The sequence below is a fragment of the Rhopalosiphum padi genome, chromosome 2 (assembly GCF_020882245.1).
Source record: "Rhopalosiphum padi isolate XX-2018 chromosome 2, ASM2088224v1, whole genome shotgun sequence".
NCBI classification, from domain to species: Eukaryota; Metazoa; Arthropoda; class Insecta; order Hemiptera; family Aphididae; genus Rhopalosiphum; species Rhopalosiphum padi.
This window is the reverse complement of record NC_083598.1, coordinates 55,131,419-55,142,436: the sequence shown is the minus strand read 5'-3', so window position 1 is coordinate 55,142,436 and position 11,018 is coordinate 55,131,419. Positions and strand designations below refer to the sequence as shown.

The 11,018-nt window shown below is 27.5% G+C and overlaps 1 protein-coding gene across 2 annotated transcripts; it reads right to left on the bottom strand.

Annotated features, from left to right (window-relative positions):
• Positions 1 to 624: 624 nt before the first annotated feature.
• LOC132920788 (small ribosomal subunit protein RACK1-like) lies at positions 625 to 3,496 on the bottom strand. Of its 2 annotated transcripts, XM_060983461.1 has the most exons (6): positions 3,257 to 3,492; positions 2,790 to 2,998; positions 2,518 to 2,628; positions 1,175 to 1,381; positions 967 to 1,107; positions 625 to 855 (listed from the first exon to the last, which is right to left on the bottom strand). In XM_060983461.1, exons 1-6 carry the CDS (start codon positions 3,363 to 3,365, stop codon positions 673 to 675), a joined length of 960 nt encoding a protein of 319 aa, XP_060839444.1. In that variant the 5' UTR covers positions 3,366 to 3,492; the 3' UTR covers positions 625 to 672. The 2 variants fall into 2 exon arrangements, 1 of the variants encoding a protein (XP_060839444.1); XR_009660784.1 differs by lacking the exons at positions 625 to 855; positions 967 to 1,107 and having other exon boundaries at positions 1,257 to 1,381; positions 2,722 to 2,998; positions 3,257 to 3,496.
• Positions 3,497 to 11,018: the final 7,522 nt, after the last annotated feature.

The following is an 11,018-nucleotide window of genomic DNA, read 5'->3' as shown; positions in this document are numbered from 1 at the left end:
AGAAAGAAAACATTAAGCTAACTGGCCACTTCTTCCCTACCCTTATAAATCCAATATGAACATGTTATTGACTTATTAAAAAAATTATTGTTATCATTTTACATGTACAATGAATGGACTGGCGTTAAATTAGATGAAATAATTTCCTAAAAAAATTAATTTATCAATATAATTACTTCTTTTTATATATTTTTGTATTTAATACTATTATTATTTATTAGTATTTAATATTCATTAGTCATTACTATTTTTCTTTTTTGTAGTACAGTAAAGGTTAACTAAATAAAGGTTCACAAATGCTCATTTATATGCTGATAATATTAGTAAAATTGCAATATTGTTTAACTAAGTACTCATCAGTTATTCTGATGTAATTGCAGTATGTTCATAAATTTGATAATATTCAGACAGGCATTAGGGAAATATTTTTTCAAATTATAGAACACTCTATTTAAGTTAGGAACCACTCATTGACAGCAGACAGGGAACGCCTACCGTTTTAACTATCTGCAAATATTAATGCCATTCCACACACAAGTCAGCTACCATGTACATTTTGAAAAGAGTAAGGATTAAACTCATTATGCACAATTTAAAAAGAAAACAAATTTATCAAACATAAGATACAATAAAAATTGAAGATATATTATATCAAAACATATTGTAGTAACATTAACGAGCACTGACAGACACTTGCCAAACTCTAATGTTATTGTCTGAGTATCCAGCAAACAATGTTTGTCCATCAGTAGACCATGCAAGTGATAGACATCTGGGTGGTTCGGTGTTGCTGTTTTGTGATTGAGATACAACTTCTGGGCGAAGTTCTTCAACCATTTCTTTGCTTTCCAAATCCTAAATAAAAAATATTACACATAATTATGCACAATAACAACTAACATAAAGGTAATAAAAAACAAACAGACATTTTAATAATAAAAAAATGTAAACAATCATGATACATACCCAAATTTTGATTGATGGTCCAAATGCAGCACACAACCAGTAACGGTTAGGGCTGAAGCACAGAGCTTCAATGATATCATTATGGTCAAGAGTGTGCAAATGTTTGCCGTCATTAAGATCCCACAACATAGCTTTGCAATCCTAAAAATTAATTTTATTAAAATATAATTTTTTTTACATTTGCTTTACCAAGAATATATTTTATTACCTTTCCTCCTGAAGCACACAGAGAACCATCAGGTGAAACAGTAACGGTGTTAAGGTATCCAGTGTGTCCATAATGGTTGGTCTTAATGCGACAGTTAGTCAAGTTCCATACCTTAACAACCTTGTCCCAACCAGCACTCACAATGATTGGATTATGGATATTAGGAGAGAACCGTACACAAGATACCCAATCGCTGTGACCATCATCCTAAAACAAATTAAAAAATTCATAAATTAAAATTTATTACAAAAATATTTTTAAAAAAATTTCTTGTTTTTGATTTACAATATTGAAACTTTATGAGTTGTTGGTTTTCAGTCCAGAAAAAAGGAAATCAAATTTGGGTCATTCAACAAAAAAATAAGATTGAAATAAAATGCAACTGTTAAATGGTTAATAAAAAGCAATGCTGAACAGGGCAACTATGTAAAGTCGATATGTTGAAATATTATCTATAGACTAAATCAGGAAACCAATATTATTATCTACATGTGTTACACTAAATGTATGGTATATTAGGCAAATAAATTAAACACAAATACATTTTATATGGGCAACAAAATGCACGGGTATAGCTTGTATATAATGTATATTTAAAAAACTATCAAAAAATTAGTAACATCAACATACCAAGCAATAAAAAAACTTATTGTACCTAATTGTTGTAGCTGTTTAGGTATAAGGTAGCAATGTTATCTGTACCTCAAGCAGTTATGCTTACCATGACAAATTAACAAGAGGTAAAAATCATTAAGTATTAAGTAAAATACACTAGTTTAAAATTAATGCTAACATCAAGAAAGCCGAGAATAATGTCTAATATCAACAAAAATATGATTACAAAATACTAATGAATATACAATTATTTTGTAATAAAATATCTTAATATACATTTGCAAGAGGCCATTACCTCAGCAAATGTGATTCAATATCAAGTATTCTCAATGTTCAACATCAAACAGATAATAAAAATCCATAACATTTGGCAAAACAAATGGGAAATATCTAACACCAAATCAAACAAAATTAAAAATTATATCCATCTATGGTCCGATAACACATTTACAAGAAAAGAAATGACCATAAATTAGCTCAGAATAGGCTACAACAGATTAACATGATTTTTTGATGAACAAGAAAGAAGACCCATCTATATGCCCAACTTGTAATTACCCTTCATTGATTAAACACATTTTTACTGAATGTAGGAAGTACCAACGACAACATCTGAAGTACAATCTAACAAACCATCTAGTTGAAAATTTAACACCAGCGTCATCAATGTTGTCAAATTTCTAGATGTAACAAATGTTTAAATAGTACACTTTAAGTATATTTCTTACCTGAATAGTGTATTTGCACTCAGCCAAAGTATTCCACAACTTGATAGTCTTGTCCCGACTTCCGGAAACAATTTGACGATTGTCAGCAGAGAAGGCAACGCTCAATACGTCCTGCATAAAAAAAAAAGGTTAACTGATATGCAAATTTAATGTGACCAAATTGAACATTCCGCGAAGCATTTACCGACATGTGTAAGTACTTACCAAGCAGTAAGGCTTCTATATATAATTAAAAAAAAAAAAGTAAAAAAAAAGCTTGAGACAAATTGAACCTTGGTGTGGTCTTCGAAACGACGAGTAGTACGTCCAGCAGCCAAATCCCACAGACGGAGAGTCTTGTCCCAGGAACCGGAAAGAGCGTAGTTACCATCTGATGAGAGGACAACGTCGCTGACGAAGTGCGAATGACCGTACAAACGTTTCTTGGGGATACCGTAGTTGAGTTCGTCACGTGTCAGGTCCCAAACGATCAGGGTCTTGTCTGTGGAAAAATAAATAATAGATGAGTGACCAGATAAAAATTAGAAGGCCTTAAAAAGTTCGGTGCCGCTGGCCGTCACAACAATACAACCGCTAATCCTAAACGCAATCGGGAGTAGTCCACGACTACAGCAGCCGTACACACAAAGGAATGAATCCAAATTCAATAAAAATTGTGTGTAAGGCACAGCCACTGCGTGATAATGATAAACGGCAGTAAGCCGCTAGCGACTAGACGTTTGACACATGCAACACTTACCTCGTGAACAAGACAGGATCATGTCGGTATGGATCGGGTTGGTGGCGATTTGCGTTACCCAACCATTGTGCCCACGAAGGGTACCACGGAGTTGCATTGTTTCAGTCATTGCGAACGGTTTGGATCGAATCTGTTATACCTGTAAATAGCAATAAAATAAAAACGAGAAAACCGGAGGAGTTCACGTGTTCAGTTCGGGGCCATAGGAAAAAGAGATGTGTTCACAGAATGCGGACGCGGATCGGCTCCCATTCGCGTTTGGGGGTTAGGTTACCACAGTTACCAGGCGTATGTGTTACTAACCGCGGTACTACGGTAGTAATACAAAATTATACAAAATGTCTGTTCATCGTAAGCAATTATTAAAAAAATATATATATTTAAAAAAAAACTAAACAGTATATGAATAGATGTTAATTTTACTTCCGAAAAAATAATTTAAATATAATATAATAATAATAATATTATAATATCAACTTTTAATATTAAATTCATAGTAACACATAAGATAGTTAAACGTATGCGTGACCACACTGATCCACAAACACGGCCATAAAATAACCGCGCGTTTCAAATCGTCGTATTTATTAGCATAATTAAATTATTATATAATAATATATAAATAAAATATATATAAATAAATATATTAATATTATATAAATTTTATTATGTGAAAACAATTTTTTTTCAATTTTCTTTACAATTATTAGGTATTTTAAATTGATCGAAATTCGTATCAAATACATTGAGATTAAAATTTAAATAATACACTTACACGTAATACGTTGGCATTTTACGCTAGACCTTAAAAAAATATTTTCAAAGTAAAAAAAATAATTAATATATTAAAAAACAACTAACAAGTGGTTTCAAAATAAAACTTGAGTTTAATATTTTTATAAGTAATAACAAAATATAATTAAATGAATTCTTGTGTTCTTATTATATTTGTCTGTTTTTACAGTTCATCGCTGTCTGGTTATCAATATTAAAAAAATCAGTAGACACACTAGACACTATAGACATTCAGTTAAAACAATATATAGCGATTGATTTGTGTTTAGTATTTTAATATATATAAAATATATAATCATATTCTTTCTTATATTTGTGTTTACTTCAATTTTCAATATTTATATATTAGATTAAATATTTTGCTCTGTGGATATTTTAAATGATACCTATACCTATTTCACTGCGGTATGACTTCTGGGCCTCTGAGCAAAGTGTTCTTTACCTAGAATTAGTTTTAATTAGGTATTTGTTATTATAATAAGTTATAACTAATATTAACATTTCAATAATAGTGGAAACTTAAAAATACAGAGCTAATATGACTATTATAATATTACTCTGTAAAATGATGATACATTATGGTTTCAATATTTTTTTTTCTATCATTGTTATTTTGAAAACTTGCTTTTTTCTTCTAATGAAATATTTAAATTAAATTCAGATATTTTAACTTTATTGACTTGCTTATTGTTACCTTCTCTAGTATGCAGTATTACATTTTATATGATTTAAATCCGGCTTATAATTTTTATAAAGACGATTTAAATGAAATTGCATATACCTATATGTACCTACTACCTACAGTACCTATACCCAAATTTAAAGGAAAATTTGAGCTATTGAAAATTAAACGAAAGACAGTAAAAAAGCGCTAAATAATCTCTGTCAGACAAAGTTTATTTAATGATATACGAATTTAAGTTATTTATTTTATTTTAAGTATTACGGAAAGTAAAATTTTCATCGAAAATATTAGTTTTTTTATATAATATATTATTATGTAGGTATATTTATATTATTATACTACATAATATAGTATGTTATATATTTATAATATAAAATGTAATAATATGTTTCTGTAAATACAATAAAACAGCAAAAGTATGTTCATCCCAGTTTACATAGCACGTATAATCTACGTGTATAATAAGGATAACTTTGATGTATTTATATGCGTAATTATTATTCGTATAATAATCGTACAATATTCGTTGAAATAGGTTTATTTTACGTTGACAATAGGTATAAATATTATAAACTTATTCGTTAAAAAACTACGTTTATTCTACGTTGATCGTAAGTTGACGATAGGTATAAACTTATTCGTACATTTTTCGTTATAAAAATACGTTTTAAGAGTTTATCTAAAAAAAATTCAAAATCTGGCAACCTTAATACATTCAATTTATAGTTTTATACAAATAATATTTATCATATACTCGAAATATATATTACATTTAATATTCATACGAAAAGTATCGATTTTATTCTTCAAAAATAAATTAACTTTACGTCTTTACACGGAAAATATCCACTGCATACTCTAAAATATATATACTAACGTTATACGTAAAATATCATAAAAACGACTTCATACTTACGTAGAATATACGTTGATTAAACACGTACAACTATTGAATACTAAACGTTGAATATTCGTTAATAGTTCTCTTTTGACCTAAATTTATACCATAGTTAATAAATATACTATTTATCAACTTAACATCTACGTGTATTATACGTTAGTTGGTAAATAATAGATGTATATTTAACGTATATTATATACAATATACGTAAAAATACTTATTTAGTAATACTTTACTAGGATATACTATAAATAAATATCTTAAAATACGTAAAAGTTTTAAGTTCCCACGAATGATTTAAATTATAAAAATAATTAATTAATAACGTTATTCAAGTTATTTGGTCCAAATTTGAGTTTAAAATATTATGTTATAAAAAAATAATTGTCTTAATATATTTTTTAGATTTTATGGTTTCCGTATGAATTTATATGTTACTCTTACTCATGAGTTGTTAATTTGTTGTGACTAGAGTAATCCTGTATTAAATTTTTAAAAATTTTTTATGAATTTCTAACTACAAAATAATCTAAAATTTGTTTGTGATTTTAAAGAATTTCATCAAAATTCTAACTTCAAATGCTTATAAAAAAACATTGTGACTATACAATTACAATATTTTTTAATTTATAGATAGAAATCTAAAAAAAAATTGATAATATCTCATGGTTATAAATAGCTCAATAATAATTTGAAAATTGTAGTATTATTTTATTTTATTATTATATTGAATAGATAATGATATTATAAACATTCGGTGAAAAATTGAAGTATCTACAGTAGGTAATTTGTTTTCGAGTAACAATAATTTTGTTGAACATTTCGTAATTATTATTTCTCCTAATTATAAACAAAAGTACTGGTATATTTTACTTTTGATCAATCTTCCTCTTCCCAAGTACCTACCAACTAGATCCAATTGGATACCAAAAAACTTCCATTTTTAAAAATTGAAGCATTTTATCAATACATTTTTGTGTACAGACACATCATCATAAAATCAATACATTCATCACTCTGCTCAGAATCTTAAATGCATGTAAACGTTAAAAAATGAAATATATAATTAGTTTGGATAAATGTTATTTTAAACGACTTAAAATGTTGTAAAAAATATTTTCAAAAGCGCCAAGTCTGAAACAATGAGTTTCTTAATAATTATTTTAAATAGTTTACCTACTTAATGACATCAATACGGTCATAAAATGATATTTTAATATCTAATGATCATTATAATTTATAATAACGCATATATCTCGGAGTCTCAATTCTCGTATGCACCAAAAATAAATCTCCAAGCAATTTGGATTCGTCAGTAATATAATATTACTCTATACCAGTAGTTTTCAACCTTTTTAACCAAGCACACTTCATTTCCTACAAAATTTTCGCGGCACACCAATCCATGTAATATGGGAAGCATATTTTATATAATATATACAATATACATACTAATAAAACTATAAACAAATTTTTCGAAGTACACTTGAAGAGCGCTTACGGCACACCGGTTGAAAACCACTGCTCTATACATCTTCTTTTAAGGGGTTTGAGATAGGCAAATTTAACCAAATTCTCGAAAATTATTATCATTTATAGGTAGATAATATATATTTTAATAAAAAAATCAATAACTTCAAAAATATATCATAATTACGTAAAATACACGTTAATATTTTGATGGTTATTAGTCTAATTTAGCAATAATATAAAAATATAAAACAATATTAAAAATGCATAATAAACATAATAAGTATCAGTATTTAAATTTTAAAATCACAGGTATTTATTTTTAAATACATTTATGTTTTTTCTTATATTCTTACTTGTCAGTACAGATTTACAATTATACAAACAATAAAAATAATAATAAATAAGGTGGGACAGTGGGTACTGCTCTGCCACTCCCTGTTTTTGTATGCAGCAGCAAATTAAAAAAGAAAATTTACGTTTACTAGTTACAACCCTTAAAATATATTTACCTAGGTATGCTAAAAAAATGGTTAAGTGTGTAGTAGCAAAATTTACAAAAACATGGGCTGCGCTCTGCTGTTATGATTTTGCTAAATGTGAATTCAATAGCATATCATTGTAGAAGAAAAACGATTCTTAACGAACACTACGTATAGAAAAGGATAAAATAAACAAGAAGAAAAAATGTTAAATGTTTCTAAAGCAATTCGTTTTTAAATTATGACAATAAAAATTATTTTTTTCAAAAACTGTTTTACTGTAAAAATTCCCTTTTTTCCTTAATTTTCTCGATTATTAAGAAAACTATAAGACATTATTATACTTTTGACCCTCCAAAGTATCAACTAGATACTATTTGCTAAACAAAAACCAACCCTCAAGGTATAAAATTGAAGCTTTATTATTTATTACTGTCCTAAAAGGCAATAGGTATAGACAAAACAAAACAAACAACATGGTAAAATCATTACATTTATCGCTACACTCAGAATCTAGAACAAGCTTTGCCATTTAATGAGGATCGAATGTACCTAAATTGTCATTGAGTCACTGTGTAAACATATATATTAAATACTATTTAAATTGGTTTCGTTGAGATGACTGTCTAGTAAATTAATGTTTATTTTCAAACAAATTTAATGTGGACAAAGGACAAATATGATTTTATAACAAATAAAAAAGTAGGTATTTGTTAAATATTTATGTTAAAATAGTAGGTATTTAAATTTAAGTTAAATGATACCATAACGATTTAAAAGTAAACTGGTAAACTATAGGAACCGAATTTGGTGATATAAATTATTAGTGTAGTACCTACGTATTTTAGTACATTTATTGAAATTTGTATGAATCTTATTAATTTGTTTAAGAGTAAAAAGTATACTGCTACGTTATTTATTTATATTTGATGGATTTTTGTTATTTTATTTGTTGTTAAAAAGGCTTAAGTTATTACATACTGTAATTTATATAATATATAATAATAGTTAACTACATGTGTTACATTAATCTCGAGTGCTGTTACCATTGACCCTAAATTGAGTACAACTATACATTTTTTTAACTTTCACTTTTTTTTAACAAATTATGAAAAATAAAGCTCAATACTCATACCTTTATAAAGGTAATAATAAGCTACTTAATTAACAATAAAGTAAACAAATAAGAAAAAAATTAAACAAATGATTTCACGAATTGTTAAAATTATACCCTGCCGTCTCTTACAGTCAATCAGTGGCGTACACAAAATTTGTTTACGCAAGGAAGTTATCATTTATACATATATATAAAATGTGTACCTATTACAAATGTTATTGGAATATTTCATAAAATAAATCATTATACATGTTTTAGTTATGGAGGGTAAACCCCTAACCACTATACAATAGTATGCCACTGACAGCCATACCAAATGGACAAAACTTACTACCAGTAATCACCCTTAATTAATTAATAATTAAGCAATATTTCTACTTAAAAATGTGATTACGGGCAAAATTAACTTAACAAAATAAAGCAAACATAATATCCGCAGTCAAACCAATTATATATTTTTTTTAAAACAATTTTGAAAGTGTAAATAATTTTGGATGACCAACCAACGCTGCAGATCACAATGATTAATACACAAGATCTTAAATCTCTAATTCTAAAATAATTTAATGAATTTGAATCACTATACGAACACGTTCATGGATGCGCCTATAATCGTGCAGACATGATACCTGCATGTGAGTAAACGGAAAAATTATAGATGTAAAATTCAAACCATGGATATGGTTCGTTATGTGCTACGTGAATAAGTTAAAATTTTCAGTATGACGCGTAGCTTTACAGGACACATATACGCATTAAAAAAAAATACTTACACAAACACCATAATGGGATATATAGGAATTGTGTTGTTATATTAAACACTTTCATCTATTAAAATAGTTAACCACGAGTAAAATATTCCTATAAAATCTTAATTCTTATTACTTTGGGTCAAACAAAAAATTTTTTTTTTTTTTGTAGTTTAGTTTAATGATAAACTGCAAGTCTACAAACAATAAAGGATAACCATGATTTACCAAAATCACATCACACAAATATTAACCATGAAAAGTTGATAAAAATGGATGCAGCAAGTAGGTGAAACACACGAAATAGGTACAAAACTAAATAAAACAGGAGAAATAATACTACAAAGTTTGACAGTTGATAACAATTCGTAAATGCCGTCATAAGGTCGCCATCGACTTTATTGAGTATTTTTTAGCCAGGGTCAGAGAGAAAATTGTCTGGAAAATTAATAATAAGTACCCTATAACCATAAGATAACACTGAAAAAAATAAAGGCTTCAGTACCCCCAGTTTTTTTTTTATTGAAATTGCACATAAACCGTACATTGTATACATACAAATAATTTCTCAAGTTTTTAAAAATTTAACACAAATTATTGCGTAGGGGGGGGGGGTGCTAAGGATAGAATACCACTGTATGGTGTATACACACTATTACCGACCTGTATAAAATAATATTAATATCTTACTTCAATACTATAAATTAATAAAGTTAATATAATTATAATAAGCATGTTGGTGTATGTATTAGCGTATTGCACACGTATAATATAAAAAATATGTTATCAAAATCAACCATAATACACGCGCGTGCAACTAATTTTACGCCGTAACGATTAGATAAGAATATAGGCGAACGTGATTTACGTACTTGTTGACAAAAAGACGCGCATGCGAAAAAAAAACAAAAATATATATACGTACCGTTCTGCTCCACAACGATAGATCGTTGCAAAATGTTTGGCGTCGTCGTCCGTAGAAATTATTGGAGTGATAAATATAAAATCTTAATGTGTTGTAGCGTGGTGTACCCACACAACGCACGGGTAATGAGGATTAGTATATATCTAATATTATTTATAAAGTCATTTTATATTATGTGCAAATTAATGAATTTTATTAATATAGGTATCGTATTATTATTATTGCGTTTATTCTACGTCAATATTTCATCCTCCAATGATAATCGTTCATACTCAGAATTGTATTTTATTATAATAATTATCATCTATCATTTTTCTAATTTAAAATTCTATTGATGCGTCACACATATATTGTCATGTACAATAATATACAGTTTTTTTTCAAGCAATTCTGAGTGTTTGTTACACATAAACCAACTGTTTGTTATACAGCTTCATACTCTTAATACCTTTTAAACACAGATAGATAGGTGCCATTATATATTTTTGGTCACATTAGGAACTAAAATTTTAAAATATTATTACAATTGTGAATCTAAAATAAATATACCTAAGACCTAACTAAATATAACCACATACTTAATTTTTAATTTGGATTAAATGTATTTATATCAATAAAAATAAAAATAGTGGCAATAA

Excerpts from the sequence above, each read along its gene's own strand:
- LOC132920788 (XM_060983461.1), bottom strand. The coding sequence starts at position 3,365 with ATGACTGAAACAATGCAACTCCGTGGTACCCTTCGTGGGCACAATGGT. Across the intron at positions 2,629-2,789 it reads GTTTCGAAGACCACACCAAG|GACGTATTGAGCGTTGCCTT; the intron begins GTTCAATTTGTC and ends TTTTTTATGCAG. Across the intron at positions 856-966 it reads GACCATCAATCAAAATTTGG|GATTTGGAAAGCAAAGAAAT; the intron begins GTATGTATCATG and ends TTTTTTATTTAG.